The sequence below is a fragment of the Pinus tabuliformis genome, chromosome 6 (genome assembly GCF_031772625.1).
Source record: "Pinus tabuliformis cultivar Carrire ecotype Pingquan chromosome 6, CPIR1, whole genome shotgun sequence".
Lineage (NCBI taxonomy): Eukaryota > Viridiplantae > Streptophyta > Pinopsida > Pinales > Pinaceae > Pinus > Pinus tabuliformis.
The window spans coordinates 2,106,852,181-2,106,876,431 of record NC_142292.1 but is presented as its reverse complement, the minus strand read 5'-3'; the positions used below and the strand labels follow the sequence as shown (position 1 = coordinate 2,106,876,431).

The 24,251-nt window shown below is 40.3% G+C and overlaps 1 protein-coding gene across 2 annotated transcripts in view; it reads left to right on the top strand.

The window, feature by feature from the left end:
• LOC149267666 (dol-P-Man:Man(7)GlcNAc(2)-PP-Dol alpha-1,6-mannosyltransferase-like) overlaps positions 1 to 24,251 on the top strand; it is a 542,356-nt gene that overhangs the window by 429,665 nt on the left and 88,440 nt on the right. For both annotated transcript variants that reach the window (XM_089433813.1, XM_089433817.1), the window contains exons 18-19: positions 18,516 to 18,609; positions 18,845 to 18,910. In XM_089433813.1, coding sequence (XP_089289939.1) covers positions 18,516 to 18,609; positions 18,845 to 18,910 — 160 coding nt within the window. The remainder of the gene's footprint in view (positions 1 to 18,515; positions 18,610 to 18,844; positions 18,911 to 24,251) is intronic.

Below are 24,251 nucleotides of genomic sequence, written 5' to 3'. Positions count from 1 at the left end.
TTTGACATTGACTTGTAAACTTGTTAATTGACAAGACACTTGACAATGGTAAATAACTTGTCTGTAACAGCGTATTGACATGGGACAAGGGCAGCAATGTTTAGACATATGCTGGTAGTTCTCTGTGGACAAAGCTTGAGAGCATTGGTAGCAGGTCATAGGGATGACCTGAGGCACCTTTGTTTGTGCCATCATTTGATAGCAGTGCAAGATGGTTGAGGCATTGTGTGCAACTTGATACAGTGCAGCAGCATGATATATTGAGTCTTGATTTGTATTCATTCGTGAGAAGCCAACAGCTATGCAGTGATCTATGTGTGCAGTGACAGTGGTTGTACATTGATGACTATTCATTCATAAGCAGTGACATGTAGTGATAGTCAATAGTTGTGCAGTGACTTGTAGTGACATTGATATACAGTATGAAGTGACAGTGATGTGCAGTTGAACAGTGATAGCTTGATGTGTAGCATTGTGCAGTGATTAGTTCATGGGAACAATGATCGACAGCTACCAAGATTCAACATTTATTCTACATCTTTCTTACAACTATTCTACATTGATTCAAAGTACAAGGAATCCAATCTGAAAATTGTGAAACGTGGTCTTCTGGCTTGTCAAGGCAGGTGATTGGAGTCACCTTCAAGTTGTGCCCTGAGAACACTTCAGGGTGGCAGGGTGGTGCTAGGGCAAGTTGTGGCTTGCACAGGGTGTTGTGACGTCCATTTAGTTGTGGCTGATAAACTAACAGGGCAGCGAAGCATCCTTTCCAACCGCAGCTAGTAAAGGGAGTGTTGGGGCACTCATCAGGTTGTGGCCTGATCTACAGGGTGTTGGGGCGCCCTTCTAATTGCAGCAAGATATCAGGGTTTAGTAGTGTCCTATAGGTTGTGGCCTGTGAATCAGGGGGTTGACGCCTCCCTCAATTGTAGCTGAAATCTTGATGTACTCAATTTTGTTTTAATAGCGAAAAGATAATTACTAAAGAAGCGTTCGGTGGTTTTTGACCCGGAGGGGTTTTTCCACCTAAAAATTTGTGTCCTTTGTTTTATCTTTTTGCATTGTTGTATGGTGTTGTCTACTGTTGATTATTGTTTATGATCATCTGAAGAAGAACAATAATAATAACTGAAAATTAACTAATGCTCTGAGAAAAGATTAAAAAGTGTTAATTGCTAAGAAATACTAATTCACCCCCCTCTCAATATTTCCAACATTTTGAAGCTACCAAGAACTTCAACACTGGAAGAAATCAACAAAAGCAGTTGAAATACACACTTGTGTGGGGTGCTTCTAATGTAGTTACCCCTTGGGGGCCAAGAAGCTCATTTAAGACAAATGCATACAAATGACATAGATCAAAAAACAATGATTTAACAATTAAATGGCATTCCATCTAGAGTGACATCAGAAGCAACTCAATATTACATTGTTATCACACCCTTCAAACTTCATTAGTTGCAAGTCTAATTACAACTGTCAACTCCCTCACATTGTTTAGTGAGATCCTCACTATTTGTATATTTAATAAAGTAATGATATAATTATCAGTTACAAAATCAATCACAATATGTATCTTCTTACATAGATATGTTATCCTCTCATGACCTAATGTGATATCCCCATTAAATAAAACTCTGCTAAGCAATTATCAATTTTTGCATTTTTGACATTTTGATGTTGTGAACTTAGGAAAAGTGGGTTGAGTAGACCCCCACTTGATCTTTGGAGAAAGAGGAGGCTATGCACATTAGAGAAAAGAGAATAATTATTTTGTTGGTGGAATGGGCCACATAAAGGGAAATTCCACCCCCTTGAGGAATTTGCACTAGAGGAGAGAAGGAAGAGAGAAGGTGGTTCGAATTAGCGGAATTGGGGGCCCGCTAAGGGAGAAGGGACCAACATCTATAAATATCACGAGGAAGTATCATTTTGGGATCTTTTGTCTATCACTCTACAAAAATCGCACTCTCTTGCTATTGAGCACAAGAAGAGAAGTGCTACTTAGCACAGGAATTCCAAGTAGAAATTCCACCCCTATTTCGTTAGACATTGAGTGCCTCCCTAGTAAGGGAAATTGGAGTCTAATTCTGGGCTTCACTTGAGCATTTTGCAGAGATTTCATCCAGTTTTGCGTGTTCCCTTAGGCGCAAAAGACAGTTTCTAGTGGTTGATTGAAGCAGTTTCCTTTGATTGGAGATTCTGAGCATTTGCAAGTGTTTTTCCTTGGGTAGAAGGCAGAGATTGGCACCATTTCACAGGGTTGAAATATCTTACTGGGTCGAATTCTTCTATTTATGGGCTTGCGCAGGGGAATGTAGCTATAGAGATTGTTGGATTTTGGGCCTAGAGAAGTGAGCTATTTCCGGGAGGGATTTTGCAGTGATTTCATAGGCATTTTAGCGGAAGATTTGTGCCATCTTCAACAATGTCTCTCTTAAAGTGCACAGAGCTGGGCAGACTGGGAAATTCGCACTTTGTTATGAACATAAATTATGTAAAAATAGATAATAAATAATAATCATAATAATATAAATATAATAATAAATAATATGTAAATTAACTAATGGTTAGTTAGTTAATAATGAAAAGGCATGTCTTAGAGACATGCCTGTTCATGAAAGGGTACTTACTTGGCTATATATACATGACCCCCATTCTCATTTGTAATCATTCTACATCAATTCTTTTATTATTCATACATTTAATATATAATATTAGTATCCTCAATGGATATCTTCATATTCAAATTCTTATGGAGTATTTAACGAGAAGAACAAACTTTGTTCGCTTCATTATGTAACAACCACTAGTCGTATACGCAGTGGAAATATTAAAATACTTCGTAGACAAAGACATCCATCGTAGGATAATAATTATAATTGTCTGTAGATTTTTGTGGTGTGGTTTTTGTGATTCTGGGCTCGGATATTCCACAGTATGCATTTTTATGTTGTCTACGTTTCGAGTCTAGAACAAGACTCATCCTCAGTATAGTAATTGTAATTGTATATTGTATAAAAGAATTGATATAGGATGATTACAAATGAGAATGAGGGTCTTGTATATATAGCTAGGTATGTACCCTTTCATGAACAGGCATATCTCTAAGACATGCATTTTCAATATTAACTAACTAACCATTAGTTAATTTACTTATTATTTATTATCTATTTTTACATAATTTATGTTCATAACATTGCCTTCTCCTTCAAAAAGTTTTGTCCTCAAAGTTTATTGATGAAGCATCGGATCTTTTATGTCGTTCGGAATATCTTCTTGTTTCTGAGTTTTTATCTTTGTTGATACAAGACGATATGATGTTATGAGCGATAGACAGAATTGTCGTACTGAAAACGGATCAGACCATCCTAAATTAATCTCTTGGGGAATCTTCTGATCCTTGGAGATGTGTGGTTAGTAGTTATCGTATGACCAGATTGAGCTCACTTCAATATCCTTCGAAACATAAGTTTGTTTATGTTCTGCGTGATATAGATTTGTAAATTGATTAAGGTGTGTACTCTTGTGATTTGGATGTAGATAAGGATTTTTTCTTGTTTGAACTTCCTTAAACGTTTTTATGGAAGTTTCCTGATTTCCTTCAAGAATTGTTGTTGTTGACTTGACCACTGAATCCTCATTTGGGGTGTCCTCTGTTTGAACAACAACCTCTGAGTACGCTTTTACTTCAATAGGGTTTGGATTTGCCGGAACTATGAGATTAGTGGTATTGATGTTTGTTTCTTCAGTTTGGATTGCTACATCTGGAGATTTTGATGCTTCCTTTGCGACAAGTTCTTTGAACCTATTTGTTAATGATTTCCTTTTGTCCTTAAGTTTTTTAATTTGTTTGAGCAAATTTTGATTATGATTTTTGAGATGTAAGCATTCCTCATTCTCTGAGTCAACTTTATTTTGGCCTTCACGCTTCTCATCTTTTAAACACTTGATTTGTTATACTAATGTTTGGTTAAGGCTCTTTAAATGTAAATTTTCTTCTTCTTGTTCTAATAAATTCTCCTTGAGTTCCTTCTTTGATGCTTTAGCTTTCTTGACTTGATCAAGTAGTTTTTCTAGGTGATCTTTGAGGCGTGAAATTTCTTTGTCTTTGCTGCAGATGACTTCTTAAAGCTCTTTTTTCTTCTTTGATAGTTTTTTTGTTATCTTGAAACATCAAGTTTGATATATATTTAACGTCTTCTAATGAAGATTTTATTGATTTTGATTTACTTGTTATGTCTCGAAACGTGACCATCTTCCCTTTATAAGGAAACATCAAAACTTGTTTCTCTATGTTTAACTTGAATGTACCCAACTCCTTAAACCATGGTTGACCGAGTATGATGTCAGTCTTTTTATCCATCCTTACAACATCAAATTGAGATATGTGCTCATAATGACCTATTGTCACTTGTAGATCACTAATTTTATATTCTTTTTGGTCAAAAATATCTTTCTTTACACCAATGCTTAGCTCTGGAATTAATAGCTGTTAAAATTGGAAACTAGGGCCAAGCTCCATGTGGGTCATCTTATCTATGGCATCTGATATTTTTCTTGGATCCCTCTCATCGAGAGGTGTAGGATTGATCCATAGATCATCCGATTCCGACAAGTATTCATAGAGTTATGAATTTATTTTTGTTATAAGACAATTCGTCAAGGTCGGCCAGCAACCAAATAAACCCCACATGTGCTCAACATTTTAGTATAAAAGGAGATGACTTGAGAGTCATTTCACACACACTTCTCTCTTGATTTCTCTCCACTTGTCTTGGGTTTTAGTGTGAGAGAAATCTAGGAGGAAGAAGCCCTAGACGTTGGAGGAAAGGAGGCTGCCCTAGCCGCAACAAAGAAGACAGGCCAGTGAAGCTATGGAAGGGATCTATGTTGACCTAAAGGAGCTCATGGAAGAAGTTTAATGCAGCTATGGAGGAGGCCTTAACAAGCCCTAGCCGCAGTCCTAAAGCAGCCCTAACGTTGTCCTAAATTTGCCCTAACCGCAGGTCTGCCCAGCCCTAACCACAGGTTTGTTCAAGCCCTAGACGCAAGTCTATTGAGGTGTCTTGGGTGCAAGAAAGGGCAGTGTATGATGCTACAAGAAGAGGCCAAGGCAGCGAGGGAGTTAAGGTCTAGTTCAAGGCTAACCGAGTTGCTGTTAGAGGGTCAAGGAGTTGAGCTTGGAGGTCAAGTTGAAGAAGGGTGATCACAATTTTATTTGGGGAGCGAAAAGGTAAGGGAAGCGTATTTTGAGTGGGCTGTAGGTGACAGCGTGGGACTATGGTAGGCCGCAGTCCTAACCACCTCAAAACAGGGATAGCGTGGAGAGGTTGAGGGCTCAAACATGCCCAAAACAATAGCGTGCTAGGGGAAGTGTCTCATGAGGGTGTGTGGCAGTTTTCCAGAGGGTTGTTCAAGGACAGTGTGAGGAGTTTAGGGCTTCCCTAGTGCCCTAACTAGAACAGTCACGAACAACATTATATAAATTGATTGGAGCAGCGTTTGTATGGTGTGTTGGCAGTTAGATACATGGGACAACAAGGTCACTTGGTGGAGAAAGCAAATGGTACAGCAAGGCTATGTTACTTGGTGGAGAAAGCAATAGGACAACAAGCTATGACATGGTACAGCATGCCAAATGAGACAGCTAGGCAATGGTGCTTAGTACAGCATGGAAAGTGGGACAGCTAGGCAATGGTGCTTGTTGGAGCATGGTAAAGGGGATAGCTAGGCAATGGTGCTTGGTGCACCAAACATTGGGACAGCATGTGTGACAGCAAGGTACAACAATACTAAACAATGGGACAGCGTGTGTGGCCGCAGGTACAACAGTGCTAAACATTGGGACAAGCAGTGTGACAACATGGCGCAGCAATGGCACATGGGACAACAAGTACATGATGCAGTACAATGATGGGTACAATCATGATTAGTGAAGAAGGATGAGATGCAGCATGGTGATGATGGGTGCAGCATGATGATGAGGAGTAGCACAATGATAGGTGCAGCATGGTGATGGAGTCACCTGGGAGAATCAATTGAAGCAGCATGTCTTCAAATGAGTTCAGCTACCTCATGTATCATCTACTTAGAGATGATCTATGCTCTTATTTAGATAAGTCAAAGTGTTGACTTCTGTTGTAAATGTATTATCTCTATCTCTCTCTCTCTTTGTGCTGAACTATTGAAGAACATATAAGAAGAATTGATCAAGGGTTTCCCCACATTGGGGTTTGTCTCTGGCTAGCACCACATCTTGTGTCCTCTTCTCTTGGCTTGTCTTCTATGATTTATGTTTATGTTCTATCTGTAATTTACTATTATGCTGATGTGATTGCTAATTTGGAAAAGTTATTGAGCTAACTGTGAAAATTGAAATAAATTTCTCTAAGCATAGAACATACCTAAACTTAACATGATATCGGAGTTGAGGTGAAAACAAAGCCTAAGCAAGAGTGAAAGAGCAGTCACCGAAGACAATTGGGAAAGGACAAAAGGCTCAATGGGTTCCTCATTCCTCTTCAAATTCACCAAGGGTGAAGCCGAAGCAGAGAACATTATCAGAATGGCGCAGCAGAAGCTTCTGATGGCCTACCTAAAGATCACTTCAATGGGAAGTCCAGATCTAAGGGTGGAAGAAAAGGAAAATGCCTTGTTTGTAATAAGTTCAGCGATTATGCGAAGGAGTGTCCGAATGGTAGGAACCCCAGATATAAAGAATCAAATGTTGTCTTTGGTAAGATAAGGCAGCATTATCTTATATTGACCCTCTCCTCTAGACTCTTTGGGAATCTGGGTTATTGATTGTAGTGCTTCAAAGCACTTCATCGGATAGAATGGTGCTCTCTCCAATTTGGTAGAGATGGAAACAATCGTGGGATTATACTTGGAGTCAATACCACCTATCTCGGAAAGGGTGTAGGGAATGTTACCCCTCAATTGAATGAGAGTAACTCAATTCATTTACGAGAATCTCTTTATGTACCTGATCACAAGAAGAACCTGGTGTCCATTTCGGAAAAGGAAGTCAATGGTTTCAGGGTGGCATTCATCGATGGAAAGGTACGTGTTTGAAAATGATGAAGTTTCTAAGTTTACTTAGTTAGAAACCCTCCATGCACTCTATCTAATTTATTCCTACCTACTTGTTATTTTCCTTAACAAGTTATTTACAATGTAAACATTGAAAATAAACACTAGTGCATGCTCAACATATTACAGATCAACAACTAAAAAGAAACAGAAACAAACACACCATATGACACCACTTTGTTGGACTAATGTCCCCGGAAAAACCTAATGTCGGAAAACCGGTGCAACTATCTTAGGGTTTTCTTATTAAGCAATATCAAAGTACAATCTGGGTGCTGAAAATGGCCTACCCAACAAAGAATTTCCTTAGCAGTAATACCTCTCTGTTTCTGACAAATCTACTAGCTGAAACCTCAGATAATCCTTCCGGTAGCTACTCAGCGCCAATCTGCCCTAGAAACCCCAGCATCTACCCAATCTGGATTGCGTCAGCCTCTCCTAGCCCAGCACTGGCCCTGCATCAGCCTATCTTGGCCTGCGTTAGCCCCAGGAGGCTCTATTCAGCTCTCTGAGACTTTGCGTCAGCTGCGCTGGCCTCTCTGGTGCTCTACAGAGCACTTAGTTGCCTTTGCGTAGCCCTGCATGAGCACTGGCTACTCTTGCGTCACTCTTTGGCTACTCTGCTACTCTCCTGGCACTATCTCTGCCTCTCTGTCTCTCTGTACTCAATGCCGCTCAGCTGCTCTCCAATCACTAATTCTATCTCTCTTAGCAAACCCCTCTCTAGAGAATAGAATGACTGATCACTCTGGTGTATTCTCCAAGTGACCCTCAAGCCTCCACTTATACTTTTCCTGTTGGCATCTCAATGACCGAGATTAAGTCCCTACTCAATGGCTAAGATTAGATCTGGCTTGATCCATGTCTTTTGGACCATTCTAACACAAATTCACATTAATACACATTAATATTTTATTTTCCCTAAGTTTAGACTTAGGGACTCCATTAAAAATATTAATTATTTTAATATCTCCTGATCTATTTAGAATCTAGACAAACCCTTTCTGGGTATTGGTGATCTCATGTGCCCCAACCTCTCCACCAAATTTCGTGGCTAGAGCACATCCGATGCTACCCCAAATCAACACTCCCTCTTAGCAAGGACTGTGCTCTAGCAATACTCCTTACTGAGTATTACTCTGATCATCCGGCATCGGTACCTTGATGCTAGGCCTTCCTGCCCAACATCCTCTGCACTGCTGCATCCTATACTGCTAACCATGGTTCTACCACTGCCACTACTGCATCTGTACGATAGTGCCCTCTGCATCCTTGCTGTTGTTGGTCCTTTCTCCTAGCACTGCATCCGCACGCACCTCCTCTCATCATGTTGCATCATGCTGCGTGCTGCTGCACTACAACTCAATTACTGAGAAGTAAGTAACGGATCTCCCAACTGACCTCCTTGTTGGGCTAGAGACACCCACTGATGTTGAAGCTCCCTCTGCCGCTGACAAGTGCTCCCTCTCTGACTCTACGCTGCTGCAACAACTCTCTGCATCTCGCACTGTTGCACACCTCTCTATGCCTTCTTGCACTGGTGCAACACTTCTATGCCTCTTGCACTGCTGCAGCCTGCTAGCTCTGCACTGTCTTGGGACTGTTGCACTGTAGCTCTCTCTGCCGCTCCATCTACATCTGTCTCTACCCACTCAGCCAGTCCTGCTACTCCTCGACAGGGCTCCCGTAGCAAGGTCTAATCCAAGAGGCTGAGTACCTCGAGGATCCTGCCCCTCATTGCCTGTAGTCCACTTGACTACAGCTCGATGTCTCCCCACTTCCGCTCAAGTGGCGCGTGTGCACCCATGGCACAGTTAGGATTTGTCGAAACTTCCTTCTCTGCCCATGCTGGCGCTGCCTTAGTCTCGGAAGACTCTCCCTGACTCTTCTTCCTTGGACACTAGGTCGCATAATGACCCAGCTCCCCACAGTGGAAGCACTTGATCTTGGAGAGATCCTTCTTCTTCCGCTTTTCCTTCTTTCCCTCAAATGCTAGGGCCACGTCTTCCTCCTCCTACTTGACTTTCATCCCCTTGCTGCTGCTACCCGTCTTCAACTGCCATCTAATCTCTTCCTGGTGGAGAGCTGCCCACATCTCATCCTAAGGTGGAAGTGCCCCTCTGCCCAGTACACTCTGGACAAATACTTCCCAGTCTTTTGAGACAGCATTCAGGGTTGTCCTCACCATTAGCTCCTGATCCGGTGTCGCCCCTATAGCAGTCAACTGATCTCGGATCTCATTCAGTCCTCCGAGGAAGGTCTCAATTAATTGTCCCTTCATTTGATACAACCTCATCTGATTCTCAAGCAGCATTCTTCTCTGCAAAAAAGTATGTTGGTACAACTTTTTGAGAGCCTCCCACATCTGAAATGTTGTTTCCTTCTCGATTATGTGTGGCACTACATAATCCTTGACCCTGTCAAGGATAATGCTCTTGGCCCTTGCTATCGCCTCCTCGTACCTATCATTATCACTGGGGTCAACGGGGATAGCTATTACCTTCAAGGAAAAGTTCTTGACACGATTCCTGTCAAGTACGGATAAGATTCTGGCCTTCCAAACTACGAAGTTTGATGCTCCTTCCAGTCTATCCTGGTCCCTTACGTTGTGTAGTGCCATGATTCTCCTCTACTTCCCTCCTGGAAGTTATTTGTTCGACTCCTCTAAGTCTCTACTTCTCGTCTAGAAGTTCTCCTCTGGACTCCCTCTGAGTCCCGATTTCCCTCCTGGAAATCTTTCTGTCGCTTGTCAAGATGCCCCCTACTCTGATCGTCTTGTGCAACCACACCATTGATCCGGGTTCCTCAGCTAGAATCCCTCAGTAGCAACCCCTCTGGCCTTGCTCTGTCAGGTACCGTTCTGACTACAGTACCTCACCAGCTCCACTTTGCAATATTCCTGTAGCCTTCTAAACCCCAGCAACTGTCTATCTGTGGACTGCGTCAGCCCCTCTCTGCCTCATGGTGGCCCTGCATTAGCCCTGGGAGGCCCTGCGTCAACCCTCTGGCCCTCTGTGTCAGCGACGCTGGCCTCTCTTAGGCTCTGTGTAGCTCTCTGCTACCTCTACCTGACCCTGGCTGGCTCTGCGTCACACTCCTTGGCTTCTGTGCTACTAGAAACAGTTTTTGTCACTCAGGACAGTTGTTTTCTACTGCTATTTCTCCCCTCATCTCATGTCTTTTAGTCCTCCTGTGATCTGCAATCATCCTCTGATACCATGTTGAAGTTTCTAAGTTTACTTAGTTAGAAACCCTCCATGCACTTTATCTGATTTATTCCTACCTACTTGTTATTTTCCTTAACAGGTTATCTACAATGTAAACACTGAAAATAAACACTAGTGCATGCTCAACATATTATAGATCAGCAACTAAAAATAAATAGAAACAAACACACCATATGACACCATTATTTTTGGACTAATGTCCTCGGAAAAACACAATGTGGGAAAACTAGTGCAGCTATCTGAGGGTTTTCTCATTAAGCAATATCAGAGTACAATCTGGGTGTTGAAACTGGCCTACCCAACAGAGAATTTCCTTAGCAGTAATACCTCTCCGTTTCTGACAAATCTACTGGCTGAAACCCCAGATAATCCTTTCGGTAGCTACTCAGCACCAATCTGCCCCAGAAACCCCAGCGTCTACCCAATCTGGACTGCGTCAGCCTCTCCTAGCCTAACGATGGCCCTGTGTCAGCCCTAGGAGGCCCTGCGTCAACTAAGCTAGCCTCTCTAGTGCTCTGCGTAGCACTTAGCTGCCTCTGCATGGCCTTGCGTGAGCATTGGCTGCTCCTGCATCACTCTCTCTGGTTGCTTTGCTGCTCTCCTGGCACTATCTCTGCCTCTTTGTCTCTTTGTACTCAATGCCCCTTAGCTGCTCTCCAATCACTGATTCTATCTCTCTTAGCAAACCCCGCTCTAGAGAATAGAATGACTGACCACTCTGGTCTATTCTCCAGGTGACCCTCAAGCCTCCTCTTATACTTTTCCTGTTGACATCTCAACGGCCAAGATTAAGTCCCTAATCAACGGCTAAGGTTAGATCTGGCTTGATCCATGTCTTTTGGACCATTCTAACACATATTCATATTAATACACATTAATATTTTATTTTCCCTTAAGTTTAGACTTAGGGACTCCATTAAAAATATTAATTATTTTAATATCTCCTGATCTGTTTAGAATCTGCCCAAACCCTTTCTAGGTATTGGAGATCTCATGTGCTCCAACCTCTCCACCAAATTTTGTGGCTAGAGCACATCCAATGCTACCCTAAATCAACAGAAAATGGAATTTTTCAAAGATGCTTTTACTCATGGGTTTAGGGTTGACAGTTTGTATCAAGTTGCAGGATGGTCCATTGGGGACCATGTCAGTTGTCACATCTTATCTATAGCACCGGAGGTTTACTTATTATGGGGCCCTACCCGATGTGAGTCAAATGGTGACAGGGATGCCTAAATTCAAGAATAGCATGAAGGTACATGTCTGAGATGTACCGAAGGAAATTCTTACAAGGGGACCATTCCCCTCATGTAGCAGGTCCACAGGTTTGGAATAACCCGAGGGGTTTGAGATTCATGATCGGGAATCTCATATATGCAGGTGGAAGAAAGCCCTCTATGGCTTGAAGCAAAAAACCCTAGGCATAGTATGAGAGGATTGATAGTTGTCTGATGAAGCTGAGATTCACTAGGAGTGAAGTCGATCCAAACCATTGCTTGAAGGTTGTGGATTATAGACCTCTCATATTAGCACCTTCGAAGGACGACCTCTTTCTGCCAGGTGCAGACCCTCTCAGTTACAAAAGTAAGAGGGAGTTGGATTCCAGATTTAGAATGATGAATCCAAGCCTGTGACTACCTCGATGGATCTTAACTTTCAAAAGTTATGTGGTAGGGATGCCAGACCTATTTTGGGAAATGCCTTTGAGTTTCATAAAATCATTTGCATTGATGTTCTTGGTGAACTTCCGTCCGAATATATGTTTTGCAGTTAGCATGATGAGCTCATATATGGTTGAGCCTCATTGGATTGGTGCCAAGAATCTTCTGAGATATCTTTGAGGCACTATCTCTCATGGATTGAGATACACTACTGAAAATATGAAGCTGCATGATTATTCGAATGCTAACATGGCAGGCAGTGTGAAGGATCGTAAGAGCACTTCTAGGTGCTGACTCTCTTTGGGTTTTGCTCGATATCTTTGATGAACAGGAAGCAGAAGTCAGTTGCTATAAGCACCGCTGAGATCAAATACATAGCTATGAGTATGATCTCCTGTGAAGCTGCCTGGTTGTGGAAGCTCTTCAGTGAGCTGTTTGTACACATGATGGATACCATTGTGATCTTCTGTGTCAACCAGAGGGGGATTCGATTATTGAGGAATCTCGTATTCTATGATTGCTCCAACATATAGAGATCAGATACTACCTTATCTGGGATATGGTACGTCGATAAGCGAGGAGGCTTCATCGCATTGAGACTGATGTACAGGTCGTAGACATTCTGTCAAAGCCCCAGGGAAAGGTCAAATTTGTGACTTTCCCGAACGACTTGGAGTCGTTGAGAGACCCTCTTATGAGGGTCCTGCATGATGCATGCATTGAGCTCTGGGAGCTCCGGGGGGCTTGGGGTACTTCTTGGAGCAACAAGCAACCATAGGGCGACTCACCCTCCCCTAATGGTGCGCTGTGTACAGGGTGAATGGTTCAGCCTTCCCCTGTGATACCCCGTGGTGACTTATGGACAAGATGAGTGGTTCTCCTATCGAGGCATCCTACCCATGCAGTCTGGGACTCATGGGAAGTACCTCTTATCTGGCCAATGAGTAGGGAAATGGGGTTAGGGACCATAGGAGTACTATCGATGGACACATCATTGTATCTGCTGTACTCCCTATGCTAGGATGACCTCCATTGATCTGGGATCAGTATGAATGGTTTGAGACACTCTCTTTTGATATTCATCTGGGATCAATTGGAACTGACTTTGGGTTAGTAAGAGTGATATGACTCACTCTCTTGGAACTAATATGGGATCAATAAGAGTGGTATGACACACTCTCTTCATATGGAACTGACTTCGGGTCAGTAGAGAATGGTATGAAACATTCTCGATCAATTCTTCTTCTTCATGGTTCAATAGGGCAGAGCAGAGCAGTGCAGGGCACTGATGGCAGAGATAGTACAGTCTAGCAGATGGATCAGCGGATGGAGTTCTCCCTAGTTGAGAGGGAGTGTAAAAATTGGCAACTAGGGCCAAAATCCATGTGGGTCATCTTATCTGTGGCAGCTGATAATTTTCTTGGATCCCTCTCATCGAGAGTTGTAGGATTGATCTAAAGATCATCCAATTCCGATAAGTATTCATGGAGTTATGAATTATTTTTGTGTTATAAGACAATTCGTCAAGGTTGGCCAGCAACCAAATAAACCCATGTGCTCAACGTTTTAGTATAAAAAGAGATGACTTGAGAGTCATTTCACACACACTTCTCTCTTGATTTCTCTCCACTTGTCTTGGGTTTTAGTGTGAGAGAAATCTAGGAGGAAGAAGCCTTAGACGTTGGAGGAAAGGAGGCTGCCCTAGCGGCAGCAAAGAAGGCAGGCCAGGGAAGCTATAGAAGGGATCTACGTTGACCTAAGGGAGCTCATGGAAGAAGTTTAATGCAGCTATGGAGGAGGCCTTAACAAGCCCTAGCCGCGGTCCTAAAGTAGCCCTAACGTTGTCCTAAATCTGCCCTAACCGCAGGTCTGCCCAGCCCTAACTGCAAGTCTGTTTAAGCCCTAGACGCAGGTCTATTGAGGTGTCTTGGGTGCAAGAAAGGGCAGCATATGATGCTACAAGAAGAGGCCAAGGCAACGAGGGAGTTAAGGTCTAGTTCAAGGCTAACCGAGTTACTGTTAGAGGGCCGAGGAGCTAAGCTTGGAGGCCGAGTTGAAGAAGGGTGATCACAGGTCTGTTTGGGGCAGCAAAAAGGTAAGGGAAGCCTGTTTTGAGTGGGCTGTAGGTGACAGCATGGAACTGTGGTAGGCTGCAGTCCTAACCACCTCAAAACAGGGACAGCGTGGAGAGGTTGAGAGCTCAAACATGCCCAAAACAGCAACGTGCTAGGGGAAGTGTCTCATGAGGGTGTGCAACAGTTTTCCAGAGGGTTGTTCAAGGATTGTGTGAGGAGTTTAGGGCTGCCCTAGTGCCCGAACCGAAAAAGTCACGAACAGCAGTATATAAACTGTTTGGAGCAGCGTTTGTATGGTGTGTTGGCAGCTAGATACATGGGATAACAAGGTCACTTGGTGGAGAAAGAAAATGGTACAGCAAGGCTATGTTACTTGGTGGAGAAAGCAATAGGACAGCAAGCTATGACATGGTATAGCATGCCAAATGGGACAGCTAGGCAATGGTGCTTAGTACACCATGGAAAATGAGACAGCTAGGCAATGGTGCTTGTTGGAGCATGGTAAAGGGGACAGCTAGGCAATGGTGCTTGGTGCACCAAACATTGGGACAACATGTGTGACAGCAAGGTACAACAGTACTAAACATTGGGACAACATGTGTGGCAGCAGGTACAACAATGCTAAACATTGGGACAAGCAGTGTGACAGCATGGTGCAGCAATGGCACATGGGACAGCAAGTACATGATGCAATACAGTGATGGGTACAGTCATGATTAGTGAAGCAGGATGAGATGCAGCATGGTGATGATGGGTGCAGCATGATGATGAGGAGTAGCACAATGATAGGTATAGCATGGTGATGGAGTTACTTGGGAGAATTAGTTGAAGCAGCATATCTTCAACTGAGTTCAGCGACCTCATGTATCATCTACTTAGAGATGATCTATGCTCTTATTTAGATAAGTCAAAGTGTTGACTTCTGTTGTAAATGTACTATCTCTCTCTCTCTCTCTGTTGAACTATTGAAGAACATATAAGAAGAATTGATCAAGGGTTTCCCCACATTGGAGTTTGTCCCTGGCTAGCACCACATCTTGTGTCCTCTTGTCTTGGCTTGTCTTCTACGATTTATGTTTATGTTCTATCTACAATTACTATTATGCTGATGTGATTGCTAATCTGGAAAAGATATTGAGCTAACTGTGAAAATTGAAATAAATTGCTCTAAGCATAGAACATACCTAAGCTTAACAATCGCTGATTTGCCAAGTTGATATTGATATAATTTTTATCGTTGCTTGGGCTGATGGTGACATTAACTTCTCTTCCTTGGATACTTCCTTTTAATGTAATTATGCCGTGATCTGTAACTGAAAGACCATTATAGAAAAACCTTCTTTCATCATTTTAGAATTGAGCTCCATCATTTTTTTTTTCAATGATTGATCCCATTTGTTTTGTCGCAAGGAAATTAGGGTTAACCCATTTTTTTATAAACCTTTAAAACTTTTAATTTTATTTCTCTCTTTTTTTTAATGATAATTCTTTTGCTTCCTTTTACTTCAAAATATAATAAGTCCCTCTTAATTACCCTTTTAACATAGGGAATATTATCTTATAACTCTTCAATTAATAATGTATCCCTCTTATTCCCTTTTTATTTATTTTTAATAACTATCCTTTATAACTTTAATATATGGATCTTTCAAGTAACTTTTTATAATAATACTCGCTTTGTACTTATATATATTTTCATGAACTTTTCTTTAAAATACCCCTTTATAATATAATATTTCTCTCTGTATATCTTTTATTTATAATCTTTTTTTTCTTTTTGAAAAGTTACAACCCTAGTGAAATGTGGCTATTCACCTCTTTGGGGTATAATATAAAATATATGTCCACTAATGTGCTTTTGACTCTGTTAATTTTCTCCACGTAAAAACTTACCATTCACTTAAAGAGATTTGGTATTCCTTTTGTTTTTCTTTTACCTTGAAAATACCATGGGTTGCTAAAACCACGAGCTTGTAAACCACTTAATGATGAATCAAGATAATAGTATCTACTCTTATTTTTCTTACGTATAGTTTTATAGATATTTGGAAAGATTCCCTTTTAACTTTATCATGCACTTTTTATCAATAATGTAGAACCTTTTTATATATATATGAATGTTCTCCTTCAAAATTTACACAAGACTATATATATCCTTTTTTTTAATAATATATTTTTATATGATTTTTTTCTTCAATTTTTTTGTTTTTAAATCTTTATATGTACTTTTTTTTCCCTTTTTTTATTTGACTATCTTCTTTTTTTCTTTTTCTTTTTTGTTTAATGGCCAAAGGCCTCTAACGAATCAGCGACGGAGAAACTCCCAAAAGTGTAGAGAAACGCTTCAATCTCGACGGCAACAATGTTGACGAAACCTGGATGGCCAAGGGCCTGGATCAGAGAGCGTGGCTCTGTGCAGCGGTGGAGCAACCAGAGGATTGAACTGCTCTGATACCAATGTAACGAACAACTAGTCGTATATGCAGCGGAAATATTAAAATACTTCATAGACAAAGACATCTATCGTAGGATAGTAATTGTAATTGTATATTGTATAAAAGAATTGATGTGGGATGATTACAAATGAGAATGAGGGTCCTGTATATACTATATATAGCCAGGTAAGTACCCTTTCATGAACAGGCATGTCTCTAAGACACACCTTCTCATTATTAACTAACTAACCATTAGTTAATTTACTTATTATTTATTATTATATTTATATTATTATGATTATTATTTATTATCTATTTTTACATAATTTATGTTCATAACACACTTTTTGGGGCTCTATAGGTTAGCTGGAATTAGCTCAAAATTTTTCTGGGTCTTTGTGGGTTTGGTGTGAGGAGCTCCAGGTTAATTTTGCAGAATTTTTGGAGCAGTTTTGAGGGAAGAAACAACAGTTCTTCTTCAGCAGTAGCAACAAAATTTCTGGGCCGTGCGAATTACTTATTTGGGCCATTTTCCAGCACTTGGGTTTACATCATACAGCCTGGGTTTTGCATGCTTGCAGTGGCAAGCCCAGGTTCTATTGTTCTACTCTATTTGTACCCAATTTCCAGCATTATTAATAAAATGGCTCAGATTTCCTGTTCAGATTTAATGGTTTACCGATTGTGCTTGCATGTTTAAAAATTCATTTGCTGTAGCTTAGTGCATGTCTCTGTTATTTCCTGAATATTTCCATTAGGACTATTACACCTAACACTTCCTATTCCTCTTTCTACATAAATTTCTGCAATATGTTTGCTCCTCAAGTTGCACCTTATAGTAGTTTTAAAGTCCCACAACTCTTCCTTGCAATACAGTGTAGATTTCTGTTGTTTGCTTAGCCTGCAACCTGAACTTGTGGTGCTCCTGATGGCCCACATGCATCCTACAACCTAACATTGTGTTTTATAAAAGCCTGCTATCTGATCTTGCACAGTTCCAATCCATACCTCCCAGCATTCTCATATTGCAACCCACAACTTATTAGACTCGCCTGTTCTTTTATTCACAACCTATTATCCATATTAATTGCCCAAACATCCCAATACTGTAAAGTATATGGAAATCTTGTGAGGATATCCACTGACAACTAATGCCCTATCCAAAACTTAAAAGGTGTGGGCTGTGAAGGCCAACTCACAACCCTAATAGCCAAGCTATGACGTGTCGTAATGATGCTGGTTCAAGGATGCACTTCCCAAAATAATATTCATACTACTCTCAGTACTGAGTCCTGATCATTAATGCATAGTTATGACTACTTGACCTGTGTTGATGTACTTTGATCTAAAAGCAGCAATGCGTTGTGATTGAATTCCAATCTGTTGATTTCATTTAGGGGAAGATCATATGTGCAAACTTTTGCAGGAATCTAGACTACAGATTTTCTATCTTCTTGCAAATGGATAATTTCTGGATCAGTATGCTGATTATAAATCTCGAGGCACTAATTTAAACAACTGGGCTTGACTTCAGACGAATATTGGAGGTTGTGCATGTCCGAATCACACTTTTCGGACTATAAGAGTATTATTTCCACTTTTCACTCTTAATATGAGAAAACAGATCATGAGCCAGTGTTCTAAAGGCGTGTTCTATTGTTTCTTTTTCTATTCCCCTTCTATTGTTTCAATTTCTATGTAGATACCTCTCTGCCTGTACATATTATTCTATGTTTGTACATATTATTTTCTGACTAATATAAGAAATTTGTTCTGCAATACATACATACATATATAGACAGATAGATAAACATCTGGGACTTTCATTGCCATTGGAATCATAGCCAATTCAGAAAAATGGATTATTATAAAGTACAGAATTTCATTGCCCTTTGATTTTACTTCTTAGAAGTTTTTAGATGTTTTTATTGTAGGAAATTGGCCACTGTACCATGGGGAATGGTTTTACATCACCAGTAATTATCAAGCTTTGGTTGCCCTAACATTTTTTTTTTCTGGCAGATTTTAACAGAACTTCAAGCTGTGTGGTCCACATTGATTCATTTGCAGCAATGAATGGAATTTCTCGTTTTTGTGAAAATGATTTTCTTTGGAGGTATGCTTATTACTATTATGTGTGTACTTGTAGCTTGTAATCTGTCAAAGTCACCGCATTTTGCATACATTGTGATCTAAGATATAAATATATAGCAAGCAAGTAGCCTAGCTGGGAATATCTCATTTTCTCCCCATATTTGTTTAGTGGCATGGCTTTGTTGTTTTAAATTTTCCTACAGTGAGTACTTTGTTCTCTCTTTCATTCTAGCCTGTTATCATTGGTGTGAGTGCAGGTATTCTAAGGAAGAAGATCTTTCTGTTGAAGAAATCATTGCCAAAAATTTCACATATCTTATCAAGTGAGCTTATATTATTTTGCTATGTGTATCTCTACGCTGGCATCTTCTTATCTTCTCAATGTGTCATCACTATGTTTCCGTTATCCTTGGATTGAAGAAGTAAATATTGTACAAAAATAAGAATACACAAATGCGAGATGTGGAATATAATGTCTTATTAAAATAGAGTCTTCAGACATAATGTGTAGATCATCTTTATCCATACATTTCGTCATCACACTACCTAATTCATAACTAACAAAACTTCATTTTAATAACTTTATTCTATAGTTTGGTCTCGTAATATAATGTGACCTTTATTACATATTAAAATTACTTTATTAAACTTTGACTCTTAGTTTGCATTGTTAATACTTTGACACCCCCTTAACAGAGAAATACTATTTTTAACCATCTACCCCTGGATTTAACGACTCAAAAATGTGATATCCCCACTAAATAAAATTTTGCTAAGTATATCCCATTTTTGCATATTTAACATTTTGATGATTTAGTGACTTACAAAAGGTGGGTTGAGTAGACCCCATTTGATTTTTGGAGAAAAGAAGGCTATGCGCATTAGAGAAAAAGGGAAAATTAGTTTGCTAGTGAAATGTGGGGGCCACAAGGAAGGAGTTCGAACCACATGAAGAATTCGCACTAGAGGAGAGAGGAGAGAGAAAAAGGAGGTGCGAACTAGTGGAGATTGTGGCCCACCAAGGGAGAAGAGACTAACACTTATAAATATCACAAGGGGGCTCTCATTTTGTATCTTTTTCTTACCTATCTTATGAAATCGAACTCTCTTGGAGTTGTTGAGAACAAGAAGAGAAGTGTTGTTTAGCACAGAAGTTTCAGGCGGAACTTCACCCTCATTTCGGAGAATTTTGAGTGTCTCCCTAGTAAGGAAGTTGGGGAGTCTACTTTAGGGCTTCCACAAAGATTGTTACTAGTGACTTCACTCAATTTTTCACTCCACCTGGGCGCTGAAGCAGTTTAAATAGTTCCATTGGTGATCAACTACAGTGGGTCAAAGAACTAGACGATTTGCAGGAGTTTCCCTTCATATTAGCTCTAAATTTTGCAATGATTTGACATGGTCGAAGTGTAGGGAATTTTTGGAGCCATTTCTCTTGTTTTTGGCAATGTGCAGGGGTTTTTGGCCAGGCTTGCCCAAGGGAAAGGATTTTGCAGTGATTCCGGAGGCATTTCAATGAAGGATTTGGCATCATTGCAATGCGCAGAGCAGTCCAGTCTGGGCAATTCACACGTTTTGAGGCTCTCGGAGTCAACTGGAATTAGCCCAAGATATTTCTAGGCTTTTGTGGGTTTGGTATGAGGAGCTCTAGGCTATTTTTGTAGAATTTTCTAAGCAATTCTTCTTCAACAACAGTGACAGTCTTTTTTGGGTAGTGCGCAAATATTGTGGGAGACATTTCCAGCACCTAAGCCATTGTTTTCTCACCTGGGTTTTGCAAAGCTTGCAGAAGCAAGCCCAGGTTCTATCTCTCTTGTCATATTGTGTACTCAAATTCCATATATTATTAAAATGGCTCAGGTTTATTGACCAGTTCATTTTTCTTATTGATTGTGCATGCATGTTTAAATTTTTACTTCTTGTCGCTGGTTCATGTTCTTGATTTTTGCTATTATTTCTTAGCTGGAATATTACAGAGGTATCAAAGCATGTTCTTGGCCAACTGTGGGAAAAATAGCAGATGATGCCACCCAGGTACCAAGGAGTAGTGTTTCACAGAGGCGAAGGAAGAGAAAGAGGAAGAGGTCATGGTAGAAGAGAAGAGTTTGGTCCCTTTTCAGGTACATAGATTGAACACGCCAAGGAGCACATGGAGAACCAAGAAGGCAATGAGAAACCTAGATAGAATGATCATAATCAATTTCTAGAGGAGTTGGTAAGGTAGAACCAACAGTTGATGAGACAAAATCAACAATTTCTAGAGATGATGCAACAGATGATGGGAATGCAAATACAGAACCAGCAAGGTCATCTCAACAATGGAGAAGGGGGTTTTGGGATTAGAGAAGGGAGCCATGCACATGTACGCATAGTGCAACATAATGACACACATACATATGGTCGAACTAGACGCCTGACCGTGCCTCATTTTTTGGATGAACCGGAAATGGAGAGAGACGAACACTTTTGCGGATTTGATGAGGTCACTTGCAGATGGGATCAATGAGTATTATGTGTTGGACCCCAGGATCAGGAGGGTTTTATCCTTTGGATACTTTTGTCATCTGAAGGAGAAGCACATATTAAGAGTGGGAACATCATCCAGAGGGGGACAACAGAATCAAAACCAGGATACACAGAAGCTGGCAGGGAAGACTACACTTCCAAACTTTGACGGATCAGCGCAGAGTTCAGCTAAGGTGTGGATACATAAGCTATACATCTACCTCCATTTGAACCCCATGCTAGAGAGAAATGTTATTCAGTTCACCACTCTAAACTTGTATGGAGATGCACAAGAGTGGTGGTACCACGGATTGGTTATGTTGGGGCATGCCACCATCACATCCTACACTATGTTCACGAGGCGGCTTATTGAGAGATTTTATCGGAAGAACCCTAAGCTACACTTATGGGCATTAGCTAACCTGAGACAGACAAGCAACGTTGAGGCATATTTGGCAAAGTTTCAAAGAATAACAGTGATGGTCTATTTCTCGGAGTCGAGGTTGTTCATGCTTCATTGAGGGGTTAACAAAACCATTGTATGGTTGGGTGAGAGCTTACAGGCCCATATCTTTGCAGGATGCTATTAACAGAACCAGGGATATGCTTGATGCAATACCTAAGATGAGAGAACTAGTGCCTTCCAGGCGTACCTTTCCTCTGAAAGGTAAGGACATTAGACCTCCTCAAAAGGAGCAAGTCAGACGTGAGCAGCTAGATGATAAGACTAGGAGAGACCTCCGGAGGAGGAAGTTGTGCTTCACTTACCAAGGCATCGATGTACCAAGGGAAAGGCCCACTACATAGAGGTTTTCTTAAATAGCAAGCCGGAGGATAACGCCAATCTTGAGGCGGGTAGGAGAGAGGACAAGCTACAGGGGATAGGAGACCCACCTCTTCCTACAAGAGGTGTCATTGCCTCACTTTAAGGAGTTCTGAAGAACTTGACATTGCAAATCAAAGGCACAATGCAGGGACGACGTGTGTCGGTGCTAGTGGACAATGGGGCTACCCACAATTTTATTAATGCACAGATGGTGGAGCGGAGAGGGATACATAAAGAGGCCTTTGAGAGTTTTTCAATGTTGGTGCCTGTTGTCGCTCAAATTGTACAAGCACTGCACCAATGACTCAGGTCGATGGTTGTCAACCTGATTCCCGACCTCTCCATTCTAGTTGTCTCCCAATAGCATGCTATGGAAGGTAGTCCCTGTGGAAATGTGAAGGAAAAGGACAAGTTGGTAACCAACTTGTCCGGGAGATACAGTTGGGTGGCCTAGCTACTTAGTTAAATTTAGCAAGATTTTATGGATTAGATTATATTTGAGTATGAGACCAGTGTCTTATGGAGTCAAAAATCTTGGTTATTGTAAAATTAAGACCAAGTAACCGAATGTACAATTGTTGCTTAGATGCTTCACTAACCTATATGAAATGCAAATCCTAAGATCTAGGTGTGATGCAAAGATCTTGGTTAATTTTAAATTAAATGTCTAATCTAAGTATGACCTTCCCTTAACTGTTTTGAAGCTAGGCTCCCAAGTAGGTTGTGGGAAGGAGGCCAACAGGAAGCAAGCAAAGGCTTGATTAACGATACCTTCCTTTAGGCTCCTATCACCCGATACCTTTGGCTTTGCAGAGACTGTGGCTCTAACAATTGCAAGGTCACTGTGTTAACCACCAAAGAGTTGCTAAGCCCCTCAAGCTAGATGAGAAGGGTGATCCTAGAGGTCTATCAACCAAGCTTATGCTTGGAGGTAAATTATTAGTGCAACTAGGCCTAGAATGCTTATGCAAAGAATGAGAGTGAATTCCTTAGTTTAAGATTGCCTTAGTGTTTAATTACTTTTAAGTTATGATTAATATTCAATGACAAGAGTACTTATCAATGAAAAGACAATCTTATTACCAAGAATGAGCCAATTATTAAGTGCCAATATTAAATAGTGGATCAATCCACAAGATGCTTAGCAATTTAGAACACTTATCCAATTTAAACAAGAATTGCTTGACACAAAAATCTTCCATGATATGCCAATAACCAATGTTAAGAGATGCTCACTTAGAAAGATAAACAATGAATCTTAAGATGCCAATACTTGACAAAATTACCAAGATTATGAGCTTAGGCTAGAGAAATCATCAAATAATTTCTCAACAACGCTTCAACCAAAATGCCAAGTAGATCTTAATACCCAAAGAATTTAGATCATCAACAAGATTAGGAGATTTAGAACTTAGATGTTTGAGTGATTTTAGTGCAAAGTTTAATAATTCTTATAGCTAATCACAATACAAGCAAATGTTAGATTCCAAATAACCAATGATTGCAATAGCACTTTAGAATTATGAGCACTTACTAATCTTTAGGACAACAGTAAGCAATTCACTCTAGATCCAAGAAATATCAAGCATGTGAGAACCCAATATGATCAATGAAACATTAGATGACTTTTCCAATTGCAAACACATGCTAATTAACCCGCTTATGATAAATTATTCAGTGTATATCAGATATGGAAACTCTTATTACAGCAGCAAGCAAACTTTGCAAATAGTGAGCTATTAGTGCAATAACTTGTGCCAAAATATGCCCAAAACTTTCTAGATGCTGAAACAAGTTTACCAATGTGAAATTATGAGTTTCTAGACTTTCTTAAGATGTAGTATTCATAATTATATCAAATCTGATTCATTGATTATGCAAGATATTTCAGTCAAGAAACAACTAGATCTATGCTCAATAATTAATGCCCAATTCACCAAACAATTAGTAAAGTTTTACTATGAATTTTTTGGTGTATTTAGAGTCCCAGTGTTGATAATATCGGTATCGGGAAAATATCGGCGAGGGTCCAGAAAATATCTTATCGGCAATATCGGCGAAAATATCGGCAAATATCGACAAGCATAAAACATGCATAATATATTCATTTTTTTCAGATTTTTAAACATATAAAGCAATAACAACATGAAATAAACACATTGGCACATAAATATGAAGAAAACATTGATATATATGATGTCAAATAGAAATGATGCATCAAAGGCGATACCAAATCCTGCTGATCCCTGATAATTGTCCATTCAAGGACTCAAATGTGGAGAACCAATACAAAATAACATCACATATATAAAAGTATCTCATCATCATGAGTT